The following is a 23,122-nucleotide window of genomic DNA, read 5'->3' as shown; positions in this document are numbered from 1 at the left end:
GTTGAGACTCCTAGCTTATATATGCTGTCTTAAAGGTATGAATCTTGTAGAACTATAGTAAGTACTAAGTACATGTACTGAACTAAAGAACTGTTAAGTACCATGCTAAATTAGATAAATATTGTCTCTATCAATTCCACTAACTTAGCACCTTGTTTCAAGTTCTGGACCATAACAGTGGGCTACCCATGTCATTGAAATCATAGATCTTTGTTGCTCCCCTTAATCCCACCCCCAGAAGAATGTAAGCTTCTTGAGGGCAGACACTGCTTGGATTTTTTTTTTCTTTGTATCTCCATCCCTTAGCAAAGTATTTGATACAACAGATGCTTTAGAAATTCTTGTTGAATTTAACTGAATGATAGTGATAGCAATGTAGTATTATTGATGAACTCATGAAAAATTAGAGTGCAGAGAAAGAAGGGGGCAGAAGGAAGAAATTTAATCCCTTTGGTCCTCCATTTCCTCCTTTGTCAAAGAAAGGGATTGGGCAAAATGCATTCTCTAAATGAATTCTAAGATTCTTTCCCTCATGATGTCCCTTCTTTCATGGAGATTGCAGTCATCATCTCTGCTTGATTTAATGATTCTATAATAGAATAAATCTTCCTCAAGGTCTGTCTCCTGAGTTCTAGCCCATTGACCTTGGTGTGTGGTATGTAAGAGAAGCAGAGGATTCTCCCCACCCTTAGCTTGGATCCTGAGAGCATTCTACCTATACGTAAGTGGATCTCTCCACTAGTCTAGACTGACATCCTTACAGAGAGACTGACTATAGGGCTTTAAGGATTCTTTTTTCCCCCCAAAGAATTGTCTTTCAATCTTCCTTTCTCAAGGAAAGTCTTTCCTAATCTTTTCTCTGCACAGTCCTTTTTTGTAAATTAAAGATCAATAACATTATCATTTCACTCCATGCCTTCTCCTCTCTCAAATTAGGGGTGAGAACCTTGGACATGAGGAGAAGGGGGGGGTCACAATTTGTACTTGGTTATCATGTTAGCATTTGCTCTGTTTGTTTGGGACCAAGAGGCTCTGGGTACTTAATAGCAGATTAAGCCTTCAAGCTCTGGATAAGAAGTTAAGACCCCATTAGCTCCTGCCCTACCATTTATGCCAACTGATTATTCTGTTTACTGAGTCTGGCAGTGGAATATGTGGAGGAGGGGTGATAGCCCATTCTGGATGCATATATATATGAGAGTCCCCAGTGGTTCTCTCAAGCTCAGAGTGGACCTCAAGAGGTAGTAACAGTAGTTTCTACTGTTTGGCGAAGAAATCAACCATGATGAAGTGGCTAATCATTGCCCTTGTCTGCCTCCATTTTTCAGAGGCAGACAAGGTAATCAAGTAAGTCCTGGGAATGGGGTTGGTGGTGGCTGCAGAAAACTAATGCATAGGAGAGAGAAGGGAGCAGGCAGCCCAGGGTACTGGGAAGAGCCAGAAAAATTGGGCTTAGATTCTGACTCTGTAGTATACATTACTTGTATTACCATGTAGTATAACATGCAAGTCAATTAACCTTCCTTGACTTCAGTTTTCTTATAATAATAATGGTTGGTATTTGTATAGTGCCTTAAGATTCACAATGTACTTACAATATTTGTAAACTGTTTAGCCCAGTGCCTAATACATAATAGGGACTTATACTTATTACTGTCCTCCTCCCCTCTACTTCCCTTTTACATGTTAAATCATTTGCTCCTTATAACAACTCTAAGAAGTAAATGTTATTATTATCCCCATTTTATAGATTGGGAAAACTGAGGCACAGATAAGTTAAGTACCTTACTCAGGGTCACGTAGTAAATATCAGAAGCAGGATTTGAATTTAGATCTTTCCAACTTCAAGTTCTTTCTTTCTATCCACTGAGGTATCTATCTGTCTTAGCTATAAAATGAGTTAGATGTTTCGTAAAGGTATGTAGTCAGAGCAACTAGATTTAGATCCTGGATCTTTCACTTATAACTTAGATCACTTTGGGCAAGTCTCTTAATCAAAATGAGAATATTAAACTAGAGGATCTCTGAAGTCCCTACTAGCTTCAAGTCTAAGATCCCATGGTCTTAGGAAGGAGGAAGGAGTATCAGGAAAGGTAAGTTATTCCATAATCATCAAATAAATCTGTAACACCAAAACTTCTGAAAGACAAAGAAGGATCTCAAAGAAATTGGGCTATGGGGGAAATGGCCAAAGGTAAAGGACTGTCTCAGTGCTTCTATGCTCATTTTTGCCATTTCCATCCTCTAATCTAGAATTTTCAATGTGCATGATAATTCAGTTAAAGCTATCAAGCATTTATTAAACACTTACTATGTATATGACAGAAGACTTTTTTTTAATTAAATAGTTCCTAAAGAAACATAATCTATGGGAATGGTGGAAGGAAACAAACATTAATTAAGCACCTATTATGAGCTAGGCATTATGTTAAGTGCTTTAGAAATATTATCTCTTTTGATCCTCACAACAGCACTGGGAATGTTATTATTGTAGGGAATGAGTAGTGGAGAGTTATATGTTTAGAGAGGGATGCACATGTTTTGAGGACCTGTCATTGTGTGGGGCTTTAAGGAAGACAGAATAGACATCTCTAACCTTTTATTCTCCTTCTCTTCTCCAAGGGAGACTTTCATTCCTGCCAGTAGGAAAAGCAGGAGGTTGGGGTTGGAAGCCACTCTCTGAACTAAAATTAAACCCATATGCTCTCTTTAATATTTTTAGTTTAGGGGATATGACTGGGTTCCATTTATTTTTTGATTGTATTATCATTTTGAAGAGAAGGTGGACCCCAAGCTCTCTATCCAAGACTTGACTCCTTTCTCATCAAAAACCACAATGAACACAGATAGAGAATAACAAAAAAATCTCATTTATCCAAATCATAGCAAAACAGAAATCAAAAGTTATGCATACCAGGTATATAGAGTGAAGAAACTCCCCCATTGGGAGTGAAATAACTCAGATCAACCAAGAGAGTTCTAACCTAATATAAAACTCCCTAAATCTCTAGAGTAGCAAGCTGGAATAGAGACATGATAGAGACTGCTTGCTCCTCCTGACTTCTCAGCATCTTTTCCTTCAGCAAATGGGATTGATCCCTTCCATCTTCTCTCCTGAAGTTGGAAGCCAGAAGCACCTGAAGCAATTCATTTCTTAGAGAGTCTGGTGCTTCAAGAGTCCCAAATGGGACTGATCCTGGCATCCCAAATAGGAACTCAAAGGGGATTCTTGCTTGGAGAGTCCTAAAAGGAACTGGTAAAGATTAGAGATCTTACCACCAATTTACCCCCTCACTCAGGGTAGGGCATTCATCTCTACCAATAAAAGAGAATCTTCTATCTATGGCTTTGGGACAGAGGGTTATATTGTTACTTCCTTTTTGCATTTGAGGAAACTGAGGTGGACAAAGGCTTGCCTAAGGTCAAATAGCCAGTGCCTAAGACATATTTGAATTTAGGGCTTCCCAATTTTTGGTCTTATGTTTTTTCTGCTACATCACTTAGCTGCTTGTGGAATAGAAGTTAAGTGGGAGAAAATAGAATCCACAGAAAAAAGTAGAAAAAAAAGAAGTAAGAAGAAAATATATACATGATAAGTGGAGCTAGGTGGTGCTGTGGTGGACATAGAGTGCCAGGTCTAAAGTCAGAAAGACTCATCTTTGTGAGTTCAAATCTAGCCTCAGACATTTAGTAATTGTATGATCCTGAGGTTTCCTCATCTGTAAAATGAGCTGGAGAAGGAAACAAGTCACTCCAACATCTTTACCAAGAAAACCCCAAATGAGATTCTGAAGAGTCAGACATGACTAAAATTCTTGAACAACATACAAAGTCAATACAAAGGAACTTCAGAGTAGGGAAAGAGCATTTGATTAGCTGAAGGATATTTTGGAAAATCCTCTAAAAGATAGTAGCTGAACTGAGAATCATAAGATCTCAGTGCTTGAAAAGATGAGTCTGAAAGAGACTATTGCATAGACACAGCCAAAGGTAGGAGGGAGTTATGCCTCTTGTTTCTGAGCTCTTGCTGACCTGGTCAGTGGAGGCTTTGCTGCTGGATTGTGGGTGGGATTGGAAGGAAGTGAGTACTGGGACAGTTCCACTGATATTAATGCCCCATTTCCAGAGTCCCTTTGAAGAAGTTCAAGTCCATGAAGCAAGTGATGAAAGAGAAGGGTGTGCTTCAAGACTTCTTGAGGAATCACAAGTGGGACCCTGCTGCCAAATACTTCAACCAGTTTGCTGTTGGTTATGAGCCTCTGGCCAATTATATGGATGTGAGTGAATATTTTCTCTCTTCAAGCTCCAAAGTGTGACAGTCAGCTATGATGAGCATTTGTTGGGGAGAGGATCCTAGATGACAGAAAAAAAGACATTTTCCACTCTCAGGAAACTCCCAGTTTGATAGAGAGGGACAAAGTCCTTGCCTTGAGGGACCTTCTATTTTAATGAAGATGATTGTACTGAGACTCAAGATAGGTCCTGCAATGTTACTGCATTAGCAGGTTGACATGAAGATAGGTGGGAATAACTAAGAACTAGGTTGAATGACAATATCAGAAACGACAGAGATCTTGGCAAGCTTGAGTACTCTGCCAAATCAAACATGATAAAACTGAATAGAAATAAATGTAAAGTCTTAGACTTGGGTTAAAAAAATCAATTTATCATTAGAGGTATCTAAAAGTTACTCCCCAGTCAATCAATTTTCCCCTCATTGGAGTTCTTCAAGTCAAAACTAGATGACCATGTTTCAAGTACTTTCTAGAAAATATTTTTCAGGTATAGGTTGGACTGGATGGTCTCTGAGGTCCCTTCCATCCCTGAGTTTCTGGGACTCTGTAGACTGTCAACTGATGAATAAGGCAAATTTAAAGAACAGAATGCAATTGTGCCTACAGTTTAGCTTTGCTAGATGCTACAAGATCTTAGGTAGGCAGGAGGTGATCTGAGTGCACAAGTCAATTAGCATTTATTAAGTAATTCCTATGTGCCAGGCAGATGGCAGATCTCTGTAATATGTTGACCCAATCTTCCTCCCTAGATGTCCTACTATGGGGAGATCAGCATCGGGACCCCACCCCAGAACTTCCTGGTCCTCTTTGACACTGGCTCCTCCAACCTGTGGGTGCCCTCCATCTATTGCCAGAGCCAGGCCTGCAGTGAGTACCTCAGGTGGTGGGGGAGAGAAGAAGGAAGGAAATATAAGGAACTCAATTGGAAAAGATATGGCATTTAGTGGGAAGGAACCAACCATAAGTGCTGGAGTTCAGAGGAGGGAGAACTCACCATGGGCTAAGAGTCAGGGAAGACTTCATATGGGAGTCAACACTTGAGCTGGGTCTTGAAGGATGGCTAAGGATTTGGATCCTGGTAGTTATCGTGGGGACCTTAGAGGTTAAATGGAAAAGAGGTGAAAGGCCATTCTTTACTATTCAGATATGATAATTCTACTTAGGAAAGTGCAAACATGAGAGGGAAACATCTGTGTGAGTCTTCTTTATAACCACTACATAAGATAGGGAATTCACATATTATTACTCACATTTTATATATGTGGAAACTGAGGCTTTAAAAGATTATATATGACTTTCCCAGAGTCATGTGGCTAAGGAATAGCAGAGATAAGACTTTTGTCAGTTTTTCTAACACCAAAATACTCTTTCCATTGCACTACAATGCAGAGAAGTGGGGAACGGAGGAGTGGGAACAGGACTTATTGGCATTTACTGACATTCTCTTTTTGTCTGAGCAGCAAACCATCCCCAGTTCAACCCCAGCCAGTCCTCCACCTATTCCAGCAATGGACAGACCTTCTCTCTTCAGTATGGAACAGGGAGCCTTACTGGAGTCTTTGGCTATGACACTGTGACAGTGAGTGGTTATGGGGGAATAGGGTAAAAGGGAGTGTATGAGTAGATACCCAGTGATGGGGGCTCTGCTACAATTATGGGGCTTGAAAACCTAGGAACAGAGATATGTGGGAGTCCAGCTGCCAGAGGAAGCAAGCTGATCTCTGAGGTTCTCTTCAGGTTTGTTAGGAGACTAGCCATAGAAGAGAGGAAGCTCTGCTTCCCTGGTTTTTCTTCCTTTTCCTTCTGCAGTGGGTTTAGTTTGGCTTCAGGAACCTTAAGGAGCATGAGGCATATGGGGAGGATGATCAAAGTTATGTATCTTGCTCTCTTATTTTGGAAAAGGCTCCAAGTCCCTTTAGGTTCTCTTTCTTCTCTAATCCCTTCCCACCACAAAGCTACATCATGACAGAGGCTGGGTAGGTCCTGATCCTCTCCTCCCTTGCCTCAGTAGGGTGGGGAGACTAAGCTCATATGTAGGCCTGAAGGAAAAGCTGTTCTCCCTATGACCTTCTTTAGAGCTAGCCTGACCTGATGGACTTCTCTCCCACTCTCCTCCCCCCACAGATCCAGGGCATCCCCATCACCAACCAGGAGTTTGGCCTGAGCGAGACTGAACCTGGCACCAACTTTGTGTATGCCCAGTTCGATGGGATCCTGGGCCTGGCCTATCCTTCCATCAGTTCTGGTGGGGCCACCACTGTCATGCAGGGCTTCCTGCAAGAGAACCTGCTCAATGCCCCTGTTTTTGCCTTCTACCTTAGTGGGTAGGTGACTTGTTTACTTCTTCTGCTCCCTCAGCCACCTCCTGGGCTTTATCAATATGTACACATGTATGTGTGTATCTTTAAGTGCATAAAATCAAATACAAAATATTACAAAAGAAATTCATCATATTGAAAAACAGTGATTCTGTGAAGGGGGCCACATGGTTCACCAGACTTCCAAAGAAGTCTGTGATACACATACAAAAGGTTAAGAACCGGCTCTGTGGCTCTTTCCTTTTCTCTCACTCCCAGTAAGGAAACGGATGAATTAATTTGTACTTATTAAATACCTTCGATGAATGTGGGATAAAGATGGGGATGGGTCATGGAGCCAGATGTAGGGATAGCTAAGAGGTGGTCTCTGCCCTCAAGGGCTTACTGGGGATTAGCTGATGTACAGGGGTAGCTCCTGGATCAACTTGATAGGCTTACAGCAGGTGAGAAGGACTGTGAGGAGAAGGACTGGATGATCTGGTGCTGGTGGAGAAAATAGGGCATGAATTGAATAGGAGGTTGGGACTCCTGGAAGCTCTGGAAAGCCAGGAAGAAGTTTGCAATCACAATTCTTTCCCTTTTCCCAGTCTATATATGAGGGATATAGAGCCTATATAAGAACCAGGAGAGATTATAGAGAGCATTGTCCTTATGATCAGTGTAGGATTAGAAAAGATCTTGGAGGTTGTCTAATCTGACCTCACTTTACAGATAAAGGAAACTAGATAGGGGAAGAAAAGGAACCTGTGATTTCATTGGTACAGGGAGTTTCCAGGTATGAAACTCTCTCTACCCATGAAACTTAATTTTTGTCATTGTTCAATCATGTCTGACTCTTTGTGACACCATTTGGTGCTTTCCTGGCAAAAATACTCTGGAGTGGGTTGCCATTTCCTTCTCCAATTATTTTAGAAGGAGGAAATTGAAGAACAGGAAAAAGAACTTGATCAGGGTCACATAGCTAGTAAGTGTCTGAGGCTGGATTTGAACTCGGGGAGATGAATCTTTCTGACTCCAAGCCCAGCACTCTATCCCCTGCAGTGCCACATAGTTGCCTTAATGCAATTTACAGCCTTTGGGAATTGCCTAGAACAATGAGAAATTAAGTAATTGGCTTGACCTTCACAGAACCATTAAGGTCAGAGGTAGGACTAGAATGCCAAGCTTCCTGGCGCTGTGAAACCATCTCTTTTTTCACTCTGCCATGCTCCTCCTCCAAAAGATTCAGAGGAAATATATCTTCCTACTACCCTAGGATGAGCTCACAGATTTCCACTCCAAAGTTAACTCAGCACTTGACCCTGGTCTTAGGAGTCATCTCAGCTGCCTTGTTTCTCCTTTGTATGGGAAGTAGGGCAGTGGGGGTGGAGTTGTTGGTGAGTAATTTGGGCCTGTGGGCTGAGTAAGAATCTTTGTGGGAGGAAAAGGGAAAGAGAAGGACCCTTTCTCCCTTGCCTCTCCCTGTCTCCTCCCCAAAGCTGATATTTTTCTTGTGTCCTCAGGAATGAGAATTCTAATAACGGTGGTGAAGTCACTTTTGGGGGAGTGGACACCAACATGTTCACTGGAGAGATCTACTGGGCACCTGTCACTCAGGAAGCTTACTGGCAGATTGCCATTAATGGGTATGTGAGGTGTGGTGGGGACAAGGGGAGAGGGACTCAAAATGGATATATTGATGATAATTGTTCCTTCAGTCTGGAAAAAAGAGAGCTTAGAGGGGAGAAATTTGAGGTCTAGAGAGAAAAGTCAGGTTGATAGCCTGAGTTTTTATATAAAATATATTTTGCAAAAAAGACTCTAGAGGAACAAATTTTATGAGGGGTCCATAAATAAGAAAGCTGAGTGAGGTAAATGCAGGTATGGGACATATGTCCCTAATGGGACTGAACAGTAGTCAGATAACTTCCACTGTTCCAAATCCTGGCTCAAAGCCTAGTAGATTCAGACACTTAGGTTTGGGGAATACCAAGATAATTTAGGCTGGGAATTCCTCCCTCTAGGTTTTCTCTAAAATAAGAGAAGTTGTGTTTTCTCAGCAATGGGCAAATTGAGACTGATGTGGAAGAGAGAACCTTGAATACAGGAAAGAAAAGGGAAGGTACATTATCAAGAATTGTCTAACGTCAAGGGCTGTCTTCTTACAGGTTCTCCATTGGAGGCCAGGCTACCGGTTGGTGCTCTGAAGGTTGCCAAGCTATTGTGGACACTGGAACTTCCCTCCTCACTGCCCCCCAGCAGATTTTCTCTGAGTTGATGCAGTACATTGGAGCCCAGCAGAATGAAAATGGAGCTGTAAGGGATCCTCTCTAAGTCTTAGTTTCCTCATCTACAAATTGGGAATAATTATACTTGGATTCTATATTTCACTGAGATGCTGGAAGGAAAGCTTTCTGCAAATCTTAACGTTTTATATATATATATATATATATATATATATATATATATATATATATATACACACACATTATATATATATATGTATGTATGTTTGTGTATATATATATATACACACACACACACCCTGTAAATTTTAAAGTTTTTTTAATATGTACACACAAGCTGCCACCATCATTATTGGTTCCTCTAAAATATACTACAGCTCTGACCCCTATTGCAGTTTATGAGGATTACATTCAGAATTAGGAAGCCCTTGGTCTGAGTATGGTTTGATCATTACTTGGGTAGGACTGACTTGGATAAGGTGAGTCAGGGGAGGTAGAAATTGGGTCAGAAAGTCTCTATCCTGAACTTACTGTAGAAGTCCTGGGAACTCAAATTAGGATGGCATTCCTAAGTACCTGTCCCCCATATACATATCTTGCTTCTTGTGTTTCTCTCCTCTAGTACTTGGTCAGCTGCAGCAATACCCAGAACATGCCCACCATCACCTTCAACATCAATGGTGTAAACTTCCCCCTTCCTCCCTCTGCCTATGTTCTTCCGGTAAGTTTTCCAATCTAAACATTCTTACTCAGGGGTGGTCCCTGTGAATTGAGAGGGTAAAGGAAGGAAATCTACTGGGCACCTTGGGGGAGAAGTGGGGGAAGGGAGAGGGAGAGGAGTGGTAAGAATCAAACTGTAGATTCTAGATTACACACTCAGAAATACCTTCCTCCCTGCCTTGGGATGAGAAGGATGAAAGAACACAGGGATGGGGGACTTGGAGAATCAGATATACCCCTGCTACGTAGCTCTTTAAAGATTTATAGAATTTCAGTGTTGGAAGGGTCATAATGGATAACCTGGTCCAACTCCCACACAAAACAGGGATCTCTTCTTCAGTATCTCCATATGGTAGTCACCAACATCAACTTGAATACTCTTAGAAATGGGAACTCATTGTTTCATGGGTAACCTGTTCCACTGTGCAGGTCATAGACTTGGGGCCAATTGCAGAAGTCAATTAGAAATCAATACTCAGTCTTCTATAATTACTGGGTTGTTCCTTTCTCAGGGCAACTTCCCTGACTTGACTCCTATATCCCATTTTGATAATTTTCTTGAAGGACTGTGTGGTTACAGAACAAAAGTAGATAGGTGGGTAAGTAGGGAGATAGATAGGTGATAAATATATGATAGATCATCAGTTAAGTGCTTACTCTGTGCCAGGCACTGTGCTAAGAAGTGTAATGTGGCTCATGTGAGATGTTAATCAGTCAGTAACAAACATTAAATAATGTGCTCAGCATGGTGCTAAGCATAGTGTGTGTGTGTGTGTGTGTGTGTGTGTGTGTGTGAAGTGAAGAGATAGAAAACATAATCTGGGCTCTTTCAAATTTTCTAATATAAGTGAAAAAGGTTAAACAAAGAGAAAAAACAATGTTACCAAGCAGTAAGTATTTATTCCCTATCCTCACCTCCACATCTCCTTAGTGGATAGATTAATCTAGGGAGGGACAGGTCCTTGTGAGATGAGGTGATCGTAGAAGATTTTCTAGAGAAGATTTAGAACTATTCATGCTCAGAGAAAGAAGTGGAAGCCTAAGGCAGATATTTTCTGCTCCATGGGACCCACCTCCAGACAAAGATGGCCAACTTTCTGGAGGAAGTAGGTCATTATAGGTTGATGGAACTCATCTTTTCTTCTTACTTCCAGAGCAACAGCAACTACTGCGAGGTGGGGATCATGCCCACTTACCTGCCTTCCCAGAATGGTCAGCCTCTCTGGATCCTTGGAGATGTTTTCCTCAGGAACTATTACTCTGTCTACGACCTTGGAAACAACAGGGTGGGCTTTGCCAACCTAGCCTAAGCTCCTCTTCCAGACTATTTTCATCTCCCTGGCTCTTGGTCTTCCCTCCCTTTCTGTCTCTCCTGATGAATTCTGGATCTTCATTGTGGGTTCTGAGAATCTATAAATAAAAATCATTCTAACCCTTCATTCATTTGTCCATTCATTCAACATGTTGATACATTCAACATGTATCAAACCTTTACCGCATGGAAAACGACATAATAAGTGTTGGAGATGGTATTTCCAGATTTCAGATATGACCTTACTCCAGCTGTTATTAAGCTTAGTCTTGTAGAGAGATATAAATGTCAACATTGCTAACCATATGATAAATACATTAGAAAAGTGTCAAACAGAATGTGATGGGAAGTCTGAGGTGAGGTAGGAGGGAAGATAATTACTGATTAGTGAATCATTTTGGCTTCCAATTTTTTTGTGTGAGAGGTTGAAGGATCTGGGACATTGAGGAAGAACAGGAAACTTCAGCAGATGAATTGGTGTTGGGTCTATTCTGTTGTAGAGTTTGGTTTAACACCAAATGTTAGTGGGAACAGCTCCACCTACCCATTATGCTCTGCCTCCTCTAGGAAGGCCAATTTGTTCATACTAGAATGTCTATCAATCAACCAATTATCAAGAGTTCATTCAATACCTGCTTTATGTATCAAGCACTGGGTCTACTCAAACCTTGGTACTGATCATGCCTAGGCTCCACAATGCAAATTTTACCTTCAATTCTATTACCACTCTGTACTCTGCTCCATCAATCAAACTTGATTCCCCAACTAACTCCTTGTCTTCCCACACTCTAATCTCTGCTCTCTCCCATCTCTCCTAGAATGGGTCTATCATTTTTAAATAATCCAAGTTCCTCCCATTCCAAGTATAAATGAAATGCATAAAATAAAATCCATAGTATTACCAAGAAAGCCAATTATATTGAAATATAGCCACCCAATTTAAAATTAATTCAGAGCCCACATTAAGAACCTATGATAAAAAAGGAATGAGTATTATAGTAATAAACAAAGCATTGTCACTGAACTTTGTGACTGAATTGCAACAATTTTAAATTTAAAACTCAAGGGTTAAGTAATTATAGTCCTAAACAACTAAATAATGTGATCCAAAAATTAATTATATATTTTAAACTGCTTGTTGTTGTTTGTTCTTTTTTGAAGAGGACCAATGATATCACAGGTGTTGTCTTGACTTGTTGGTAAATTGTATTTAAGTGAGGCAGAGTTGTAGAAAATCTTCAGTCTTACTCTTTCTTGGATCAGTGGCAGGACAAAAATCAAGGAGACTTTTGATGACCTAGGATGTACTGGATAACCTTGGCTAAGCTCTAAGTACTCCACAGCACTTGCTTTAGCCTCCTTCATGGCCATTGAAACAAATTGTTCTCCTCCACCCATTCCACTAGAGGAAGTCTCCACATGTTTGGGGTAAACATCCCCCTAATTCACTAGTAGGTTTGAGGCCACTTGTCAGTTGCCCTCAACCTGGTTTAGCCTGTCTGTCAAGATGGTTTATCAGGGTGTGGCTGCTGCTCATGCTACAGCTTCTTGGAGCCCCAGTGAGAGTTGGATGATGGGGGACAGGGGAGAGACAGAAGAGTAGCCCTGAAAAGAACTCAGCAAGACCTCATACCAGAAGTGCTAGTCCTCTTGGAACACCCTAGGCACCCCTTTTTTAAAAACTGTGTTTAAACTGCTACATTCATTCTGAAGTCCATTCATTTCCTTTAATATCACTCAAATGTGTTCTGCTCAGGTATATAATAGAGGAGAATATTCTACATCACTATTATCACAAGATAGTTTCATCTAAATCTCTGACTCTGGCCTTCAGCTTCATTCTCCTATAGGCTTTTACTTCTATCACAGTTATCTAAGCAGTCAGTCCTGCTAGTGCTGGATCGATGACAACCTCTGGAAGTGCTATCAAAGAGCAGTCATGACAAAAAGCAAAACAAAATAAAACGAACAAACAAACAAAAACACACACACACTCCAAATCAGGGTTTCCAGTACATTTTCTAGCTGCCAAAAGGATAGCTTCTCAAAGGTGGAGTCACTGTTGGATGAAAGGCAGGAGCAATAGAGATTGTTTTCTTATGGAAGACAATGGATTTGGATATTTCTTCCTGTAATAGCTACTTTGTTGCTGCAAAACATGATAGGGATGTTTCCATATATGAATATATGGAAATTAAGTTCATTCTTGTTAATAACTCTCAATAGGACATTTAAGCATTCTAATAGTCTGAAGCTATTAGATCTTCCGTGGAATGACCATCTTTTAGAATATCAGATTTCTATTGGCAAGCGGTATTCCATATCTTAAATTTAATGGGACTGTTGATCATATGTAATAGGAGAGGTTGGGCCTTAATGCTCAAGATGACTACTTAATTCTCCCCAAATTCACCAATCAAATGATGCTTTAAAAACGTGGTTTCTTTTTTCAACATTTCTATCACCAATTAATACAAATTTGAAATGAACTTTTGGTTTTCTTTGGGTAGTCATAGTGATTGCTTTTCCAGAAGGGTCTTCATCTTTACCTGATTGAACAATGGAGATGTAAAAAATGAAATCAAGTCTTACTGTATGCCAAGCATGAGGGTAGGTATGGCTTGTGTCTGTGGTTTTCTCAAAGTGGCAAACAGACTCCCTTGCTCTAGCCAGTCACTTAGTGTACAGTATGGATGTTAAGTATGGAAGAGCCTTAATTGTATCCAATACAGAAATTACATTATAAGCAAAGGATATGCAGGAACCCATGAACAAATACAGAAAAATAAGGCATATATATATATATATATATAGTTAATTTTATTCATTAGATTTAAACTGAAGATAATGGTCTTGTTGAACAAAGCTCTTTGGACTTTGAAAATTAAGCAACTCCCAGCAATATCATGGAAGACTGGTAAGATCTTTATATTCGACCCTAACATGGGATGGCTTAGATCCTTCAAATGTGAGACAATCTTCTTCCTTCTCTAAATTGCATGTTGTTGAAGAAATCTCCTTCTGCTAAGCCAGTGCCTGAATTTCAACTCGGGAATTTTCAGTCTCAAAATTACTAAGGAGGTAACTTCAAGACCACAAAGTGAAGTCTGAGGAAAACTAGTTCCTGACCTGAACTTAGAAAAGCAGTGAACTTAGAGCTAAGAAGATAGCTATGAATTAGAAATAAAACAATGAAAAAAGGAAGGGAAAAGATGGATCATTGCACTACTTGCTCTCATAAGCCAGGTAGGGGACAGCTCTTCCTGAGAAGTCTAATTCTGATCCTTAGTCAATAAATTCCATTAAAAATAACTGTCGATACTATCTGTCAAGGGAAAGTCAGGAAGTAATAAGCAAAATTTTAAAAACACTTTTTACACAAATAAAGTCAGATTTAAATAATTGGAAAAATATTAAGTGCTCTTGGATAGGCCGAGCAAATATAATAAAGATGGCAATACTCCCTAAACTAATCTATTTATTTAATGATATACCAGTCAGACTCCCAAGGAACTATTTTAATGACCTAGAAAAAATAACAACAAAATTCATATGGAAGAACAAAAGGTCGAGAATTTCAAGGGAATTAATGAAAAAAACATCAAATGAAGGTGGCCTAGCTGTACCTGATCTAAAAGTATATTATAAAGCAGCAGTCACCAAAACCATTTGGTAATGGCTAAGAAATATTAGTTGATCAGTGGAATAGGTTAGGTTCACAAGACAAAATAGTCAATAACTATAGCAATCTAGTGTTTGACAAACCCAAAGATCCCAACTTTTGGGATAAGAATTCATTATTTGACAAAAACTGCTGGGAAAACTGAAAATTAGTATGGCAGAAATTAGGCATGGACCCACACTTAACACCATATACCAAGATAAGATCAAAATGGGTCATGAAGCAACCACAAACACTGAAGACCTTCCTTAGTCCTCTAAAAAAGGGGAGAAGCTGTGTACTGTGATCTATCACTTCCAATTTTTTCTTCTCTTGTACTTTCCCTACCTTCTTTGCAGAGAAAGGTTCTAAACATTACATGTTTGGCAGCTAGGAGACACAGTAGTAGCCTGTACTCAGAAAGACTTGAATTCAAACCCACCCTCAAATACTAGCGGTGTAAACATAGGCAAACCACACAACCCTTGTCTACCTCAGTTTCCTCATCTGTAAAATAGGGATAATAATAGCCCTTACTTCCCAGGGTTGTTATGAGGATCAAGTGAGATAATTGTAAAGCACTTATCACAATACCAGGCACATAATATGCACTATATAAATGTTAGTAATGATAATGATGTTGTTTGGTTGACAGAGCATTTACTAAGTGCTTACTATATGCCAAATACTGTGCTAAGTTTTGGTGATACAAAAATAAAAAAGCAACACATTTCTTAATTTCATTGAGCTTACAGTCTAAATGTGAAAATAACACATAAAGGGGAGGTAGAAAGCAAGGGGACAATACCCTACTGGGAGGCAAGGCAGCTGGAATGGAGATAGAATAGATCACAGGGGTGGTTAATTGTAGAGGGCCACAGATAATAGGAGAACTCTGGTATAAGAACAGAGGCAACCTGTTAACAATGGCTGGTTCAGCTTCCCATTTTCCCTAGGGGTTCTTGGACTTCCTGAGAAGTCAGGAGTCAGTGACAACCTGTGTTGTCATTGAAGCAGAGTGATACCTGGTGGCAATCTATTTTTTTTTAAAACTTTTTATTGACAGAACCCATGCCAGGGTAATTTTTTACAACATTATCCCTTGCATTCACTTCTGTTCCGATTTTTCCCCTCCCTCCTCCACCCCCTCCCCCAGATGGCAAGCAGTCCTATACATGTTAAATAGGTTACAGTATATCCTAGACACAATATATGTTTGCAGAACCGAACAGTTTTCTTGTTGCACAGGGAGAATTGGATTCAGAAGGTATAAATAACACGAGAAGAAAAACAGAAATGCAAGCAGTTTATATTCATTTCCCAGTGTTTTTTCTTTGAGTGTAGCTGCTTCTGTCCATCATTGATCAGTTGGAACTGAGGTAGATCTTCTCTTTGTCGAAGAAATCCACTTCCATCAGAATACATCCTCATATAGTATTGTTGTTGAGGTATATAATGATCTCCTGGTTCTGCTCATTTCACTCAGCATCAGTTCATGTAAGTCTCGCCTGGTGGCAATCTACATACGAAAACAAGTTGTTTATGTGGTCCCACCTGTGCAATAAGGAGCATGCCCAGTGTTGTTTTGGTTACATTAGGTTTTTAGGGAATAAATGGACTCCCTATTTCCACCATCCTCAGGCGTCCCGCCTCATCACTCTTCTACTAAGACAGTATATTTTAACCACCCCGGCATAGGGGTTCTAGAAAGCAGGACATAACAATTTTTTTGGGAGAAGGACAGCTACTTTTTTTTTTCTTCAAAAATTATTGGGGCATTTAGTTGGTGTAGTGAATAGAGCACCAACCCTGAAGTCAGGAGGACCTGGGTTCAATCTGATCTCAGACACTTAACTCTTACTGACTGTGTGACCCTGGGCAACTCGCTTAGCCCCAATTGCCTCAGCATCAATATATATATTTGGCTATTGTTATAAAGAATAGCTTGGGGAGGAAAGGATGAAACAATCATTTAGGAGGAAAAAAGGATGTAAACCCAAAAGCCATAAATAAAAGTACAATTTTTTAAAAAGTCCTCAAACATTAGTGCATTGTTGGTAGCGTTGTGAACTGATTTAACCATTCTGGAGAGCAATTTGGAACTATGCTCAAAAAGTTATCAAACTGTGCATACCCTTTGATCCAGCAGTGTTACTACGGGGCTTATATCCCAAACAGATCTTAAAGAAGGGAAAGGGACCTGTATGTGCAAGAATATTTGTGGCAGCCCTGTTTGTAGTGACCAGAAACTGGAAACTGAATGGATGCCCATCAATTGGAGAATGGCTAAATAAATTGTGGTATATGACTGTTATGGAATATTATTGTTTGGTAAGAAATGACCAACAGGATGATTTCAGAAAGGCCTGGAGAGATTTGCATGAACTGATGCTGAGTGAAATGAGCAGGATCAGGAGATCATTATATACTTCAACAACAATACTATATGATGATCAATTCTGATGGACGTGGCCCTCTTTAACAATGAGATGAACCAAATTAGTTCCAATGGAGCAGTAATGAATTGAACCAGCTACACCCAGAGGAAGAACTCTGGGAGATGACTAAGAACCATTATATAGAATCCCAATCCTTCTATTTTTGTCTGCCTGCATTTTTGATTTCCTTCACAGGCTAATTGTACACCATTTCAGAGTCTGATTCTTTCTGTACAGCAAAATAACAGTTTGGACATGTATTTTGTATTTTGTATTTAATTTGTACTTTAACATATTTAACATGTATTGGTTATCCTGACATCTGGGGGAGGCAGTGGAGGGGAAGGAGGGGAAAGGTTGGAACAAGGGGTTTGGCAATTGTCAATGCTGTAAAATTACTCATGCATATAAATAAAAATCTATTAAAAAAATAAAAAGAATAGCTTGGGGAGGGAAGGATGAAATAATCACTTAGGGGGAAAAAAGATGTAACAACCAAAAGCCATCAATAAAAGTACAATTTAAAAAAAAAGTCCTCAAACATTAGTGCATTGTTGGTAGAGTTGTGAACTGATCTAACCATTCTGGAGAGCAATTTGAAACTTGCTCAAAGGGTAACCAAACTGTGCATATTCTTTGATCCAGCAATACCACTATTAGGTCTAAATCCCAAAGAAATTATAAAAAAGGGGAAAGGACTTATGCAAATATGCAAAAATATTTATAGTAGTCCTTTTCATGATGGCAAAATATTGGGAAGTGAGGGGATGCCCATCAATTAGCGAATAGCTGAACAAATTGTGGTATATGAATATAATAGAATATTATTGTGCAATAATAAATGATGAACAGGCAAATTTCAGAAAAACATGGAAAAACTTGTCTAAACTGATGCAAAATGAAATGAGCAGACCTAGGAAAATATTGTACACAACATCAGCAACATTGTGTGATGATCATCCATGACTGACTAAGCTTTTCTCAGCAACACAATGATCCAAGATAAGGACAAAGGAATCATTAAGGAAAATGCTATCCATAACCAGAGAAAGAACTGATGGACTCTGAATGCAGGTTGAAGCATATTTTTTCATTTACTTTATTCTTTCTTCTGGTTCCCTATCCCCTTTTGATCTGTTTTACAACTGTGACTAATAATTGAAATGTTTTACATGATAGCACATGTATAAAGAAAGAGACAAAAAAAATTTGGAATTCAAAATCTTGTAAAAATGAATGCTAAAATTTTTCTTAATATGTAGATGGGTAAAAATACCATTTTAAAAAAGTGTCCAAAATTGAATTCACTATTTTCAAAGGATGTGTAGGTTTGGGGAAGAAAAAAATATACTTTCTTCCCTACCAGCAAAGTAGATGGGTTTCCTGCTTTTTTTCCTTGCAGTGGAAAGAAAGTAGTATTTAGAGTCAGCAGAGCTGTTCCAGTCTCAGTTCTTCTACCAGAACAACTTACTTCTGAGACTCAGTTTCCAACTTTATTGAATGAAAGGATTAGAGTAGATTATATTTAAACTCTCTGTCAACTCCAAATTCCCATAATTCAATGATCCTCCTATGGCTCATCTGTGGTGAATGATAGAGATCTGTAGGGGTAAGGTAATATTCCTGAGAGAATGTAGATATATAGTTAGATAGACAGACAGATAATATGTGAGGGTAAGGTAATATTCCTGAGAGAATGTAGATATATAGTTAGATAGACAGATAACATATATTATATATATAATATATATATATATGTATACACACACACACACACACACACACATATATATATATATAAGGTTTGTAAGTACTTTACAAATACTATTTTATACCATGAGGTAGGTGGTCTTACTATGCCCATTTTATAGATAAGCAAACTGGGGCAGAAAGGTTGCATCTGACAGGTGTGTAGTGGTATCTCAGAGTTGTCTTAATTTGCATTTCTCTATCAGAAAATTGATCCAGGAGAGATCATTTAAGAATTATTGGACTACTTGGAAGCCGGACCAAAAAAGAACCTACAAAGCATCTTTCAAGAAATCAAGGAAAACCATCCTAATAACCTAGAACTAGAAGGTAAAATAGTAATTGAAAGAATCTACCAAACACCTTCTGAAAGAGATCCCAAAGTGAAAACTCCAAGGAATATTGTAGTCAAATTCCAAAATTATCAGGTCAAAAAGAAAACACTAAAAGTAGCCAAAAAGAATTCACATATTGAGGAGCCACAACCAGGATTACCCAGGATTAGCAGTTTGTACATTAAAGAATTGGAAGGCTTAGAATATGAAATTTAAAAAGGCAAAGGATCTTGGATTACAACTAATAATCAGCTCCCCAGCAAAACTGAGCATAATTTCTTTGGGGAAAAGATGGAAATCCAATGAAATAGGGGATTTTCAATAATTTCTGGTGAAAAGACTAGAATTAAACAAAAAATTCAATCCTTGAAATACAAGATGTTATTTAAAGATTAAACTGTATGCTGGGAAAATAATATTTGTGTCTCTTGAGAACAGTAATACTAACTGTTAATGTGAATGGGATGGGTCCTCTCATAAAACGGAAGCAGAAAGCAGAGTGCATTAAAAACCAGACTCCTACAATATGTTGTTTACAAGAAACACATCTGAGGTAGACATACACACACAAAGTAAACATAAAAGCCTGTAGCAGAATATATTATACTGCAGGTGAAGTAAAAAAAGCTATCCTGGTGATCCTAATCTCACACAAAGCATAAATAAAAATAGATCTAATTAAAAGAGATAAGGAAGGAAACTACATCTTGCTAAAAGTTGCCATAAACAATAAAGTAATATCAATACTAAACATATATACACCAAGTGGTGTAGCATCCAAATTCTTTTTTTTATATATTCATCATTTAACAAAAATTATAACTTTTTATTGACAAAACCCATGCCAGGATAATTTTTTACAACATTATCCCTTGCACTCACTTTGGCTCCGATTTTTCCCCTCCCTCCTCCACTCCCTCCCCCAGATGGCAAGCAGTCCTGTACATGTTAAATAGGTTACAGTATATCCTAGATACAATATATGTGTGCAGAACCAAACAGTTCTCTTGTTGCACAGGAAGAATTGGATTCAGAAGGTAAAAATAACCCAGGAAGAAAAGCAAAATTGCAAATAGTTTACATTCATTTCCCAGTGTTCTTTCTTTGGGTGTGGCTGCTTCTGTCCATCATTGATCAATTGAAACTGAGTTAAATCTTCTCTTTGTCAAAGAAATCCACTTCCATCAGAATACATCCTCATACAGTATCATTGTTGAGGTATATAATGATCTCCTGGTTCTGCTCATTTCACTTAGCATCAGTTCATGTAAGTCTCTCCAAGCCTCTCTGTATTCATCCTGCTGGTCATTTCTTACATAACAATAATATTCCATAACGTTCATATACCATAATTTACTCAACCATTCTCCAATTGATGGGCATCCATTCATTTTTCAGCTTCTAGCCACTATAAACAGGGCTTCCACAAACATTTTGGCACATACAGGTCCCTTTCCCTTCTTTAGTATCATTTTGGGGTATAAGCCCAGTAGAAACACTGCTGGATCAAAGGGTATACACAGTTTGATAACTTTTTGAGCATAGTTCCAAATCGTTCTCCAGAATGGCTGGATATGTTCACAATTCCACCAACAATGTATCAGTGTCCCTGTTTTCCCACATCCCCTCCAATATTCCGCATTATCTTTCCCTGTCATTCTAGCCAATTTGACAGGTGTGTAGTGGTATCTCAGAGTTGTCTTAATTTGCATTTCTCTATCAGGTGAGATTTATACTAGGAATGCAGGCTGGCTCAATGTTAGGAAAACTTTGGAATAATTGATCATATCAATCACCAAACTAACAGAAATCATAATTACCTCAATAAATGCAGAAAAAGCATTTAACAAAGCCCAACACCCATTCCTATTAAAAACACTAGAAGAGTAAGAATAAATGGAGGTTTCCTTAAAATAATCTGTAGCATCTATCTAAAACCATCAGCAAACATTACATTTAATGGGGATAAGCTAGGGATCTTCCCAATAAGATTAGAAATGAAGCAAGGATGCCTATTATCACTACTATTATTCAACATAATACTAAAAATGTTAGCTTTAGCAATAAGCAATGAAAAAGAAATTGAAGGTATTAGAATAGGCAATGATGAAATAAAGTCATTATTCTTTTTTCTTAATAATATCTTATTTTTTTAATTATGGAAAATTAAAGATAGTTTTAAACATTCATTTTTGTAAGATTTTGAATTCCAATTTTTTCTCCTTTACTTCTCCCCTCCCCAAGACATGAAGCAATTTGGTATAGGTTATGTAGGTACAATCATTTAAAATATGTTTCCATCTTTGTCATGTTGTGAAAGAAAAATCAGAACAAAAGGGGAAAAAAAATACAAGAAAGAAAATGCAAGCAAGCAAGCAAACAAACAAAAAACCAAACAGGTGAAAATAGTATCCTTTGGTCTGCATTCAGGCTCCATAGTTCTCCCTGTGGATGTAGATGGCATTTTCCATCCTAAGTTTATTGGAATTGTTTGAATCACTGCATTGCTGAGAAGAGCTAAATCTATCATAATTATTATCATACCATCTTGCTATTACTGTATTCAATGTTCTCCTGGTTCTGATCACTGTACTCAGAATCAGTTCATGTAAGTCTTTTCAGACTTTTCTGAAATCATTCTGCTCATCATTTCTTATAGGACAATAATATCACATATTCATATATGTGATTCATATATGTGATAATATCACATATTCATATACCATAACATATTTAGCCATTCCCCAAATGATGGGCATATACTCAATTTCTATTTCCTCGCCACTAGAAAAAGAGCTGCTATAAACATTTTTGCACATGTGGATACTACTTCTTCTTTAATGATCTCTTCAGGATACAAACCCAGTAATGATGCTGCTGAATCAAAAGGTAAGCACTACAACTATCAGATTATATGATGGTATATTAGAGAATACTAGAGAATCAACCAAAAAACTTCTTGAAATAATTAACAACTTTAGCAATGTTGTAGGATATAAAACAAACCCACAAAACCATTGGAATTTCTATGCATTACCAGCAAAGTCCCGCAGCAAGATATAGACAGATAAATTTCTTTCTTTCTTTTTTTTTTTTTACTTTTAATTTTATTTTATTTAATAATAACTTTGTATTGACAGAATCCATGCCAGGATAATATTTACACGACATTATCCCTTGCAGTCACTTATGTTTCGTTTTTTCCCCTCCCTCCCCCCCCCCCCAGGATGGCAAGCAGTCCTATATATGTTAAATATATTGCAGTATATCCTAGATACAATACATATTTGCAGAACCGAACAGTTCTCCCGCTGCACAGGGAGAATTGGATTCAGAAGGTAAAAATAACTCGGGAAGAAAATCAAAAATGCAAATAGTTCACATTCATTTCCCAGTATTCCTTCTTTGGGTGTAGCTGTTTCTGTCCATCATTTCTCCAATGAAACTCAGTTAAGTCTCTCTGTCAGAGAAATCCACTTCCATCAGAATACATCCTCATACAATATCATTGTCGAAGTGTATAATGATCTCCTGGTTCTGGTCATCTCACTTAGCATCAGTCCATGTAGGTCTCTCCAAGCCTCTCTGTATTCATCCTGCTGGTCATTCCTTACAGAGCAATAATATTCCATAACATTCATATACCACAATTTACCTAGCCATTCTCCAATTGATGGGCATCCATTCATTTTCCAATTTCTAGCCACTACAAACAGGGCTACTACAAACATTTTGGCACATACAGGTCCCCTTCCCTTTTTTAGTATCTCTTTGGGGTATAAGCCCAATAGAAACACTGCTGGATCAAAGGGTATGCACAGTTTGATAACTTTTTGGGCATAATTCCAGATCGCTCTCCAGAATGGCTGGATTCGTTCACAACTCCACCAACAATGCATCAGTGTCCCCGTTTTCCCGCATCCCCTCCAACATTCATCATTATTTTTTCCTGTCATCTTAGCCAATCTGACAGGTGTGTAGTGATATCTCAGAGTTTAGACAGATAAATTTCATTTAAAATAACCATAGACAATATAAAATATTTGGGAGTCTATTTGCCAAGACAAAT

At 38.6% G+C, this 23,122-nt stretch overlaps 1 protein-coding gene across 1 annotated transcript; it reads left to right on the top strand.

Annotated features, from left to right (window-relative positions):
• Positions 1-1,246: 1,246 nt before the first annotated feature.
• LOC127561731 (gastricsin-like) lies at positions 1,247-10,997 on the top strand. The gene is made up of 9 exons (XM_051996934.1): positions 1,247-1,347; positions 4,127-4,277; positions 5,045-5,162; positions 5,756-5,874; positions 6,420-6,619; positions 8,116-8,238; positions 8,761-8,908; positions 9,461-9,559; positions 10,713-10,997. The coding sequence occupies exons 1-9, from the start codon at positions 1,283-1,285 to the stop codon at positions 10,866-10,868; spliced, it is 1,179 nt and encodes a 392-aa protein (XP_051852894.1). The 5' UTR covers positions 1,247-1,282; the 3' UTR covers positions 10,869-10,997.
• Positions 10,998-23,122: the final 12,125 nt, after the last annotated feature.

Source organism: Antechinus flavipes, chromosome 4 (genome assembly GCF_016432865.1).
Source record: "Antechinus flavipes isolate AdamAnt ecotype Samford, QLD, Australia chromosome 4, AdamAnt_v2, whole genome shotgun sequence".
NCBI lineage: Eukaryota > Metazoa > Chordata > Mammalia > Dasyuromorphia > Dasyuridae > Antechinus > Antechinus flavipes.
The sequence above is the reverse complement of the archived record's forward strand: the minus strand, read 5'-3'. Positions and strand labels throughout refer to the sequence as shown.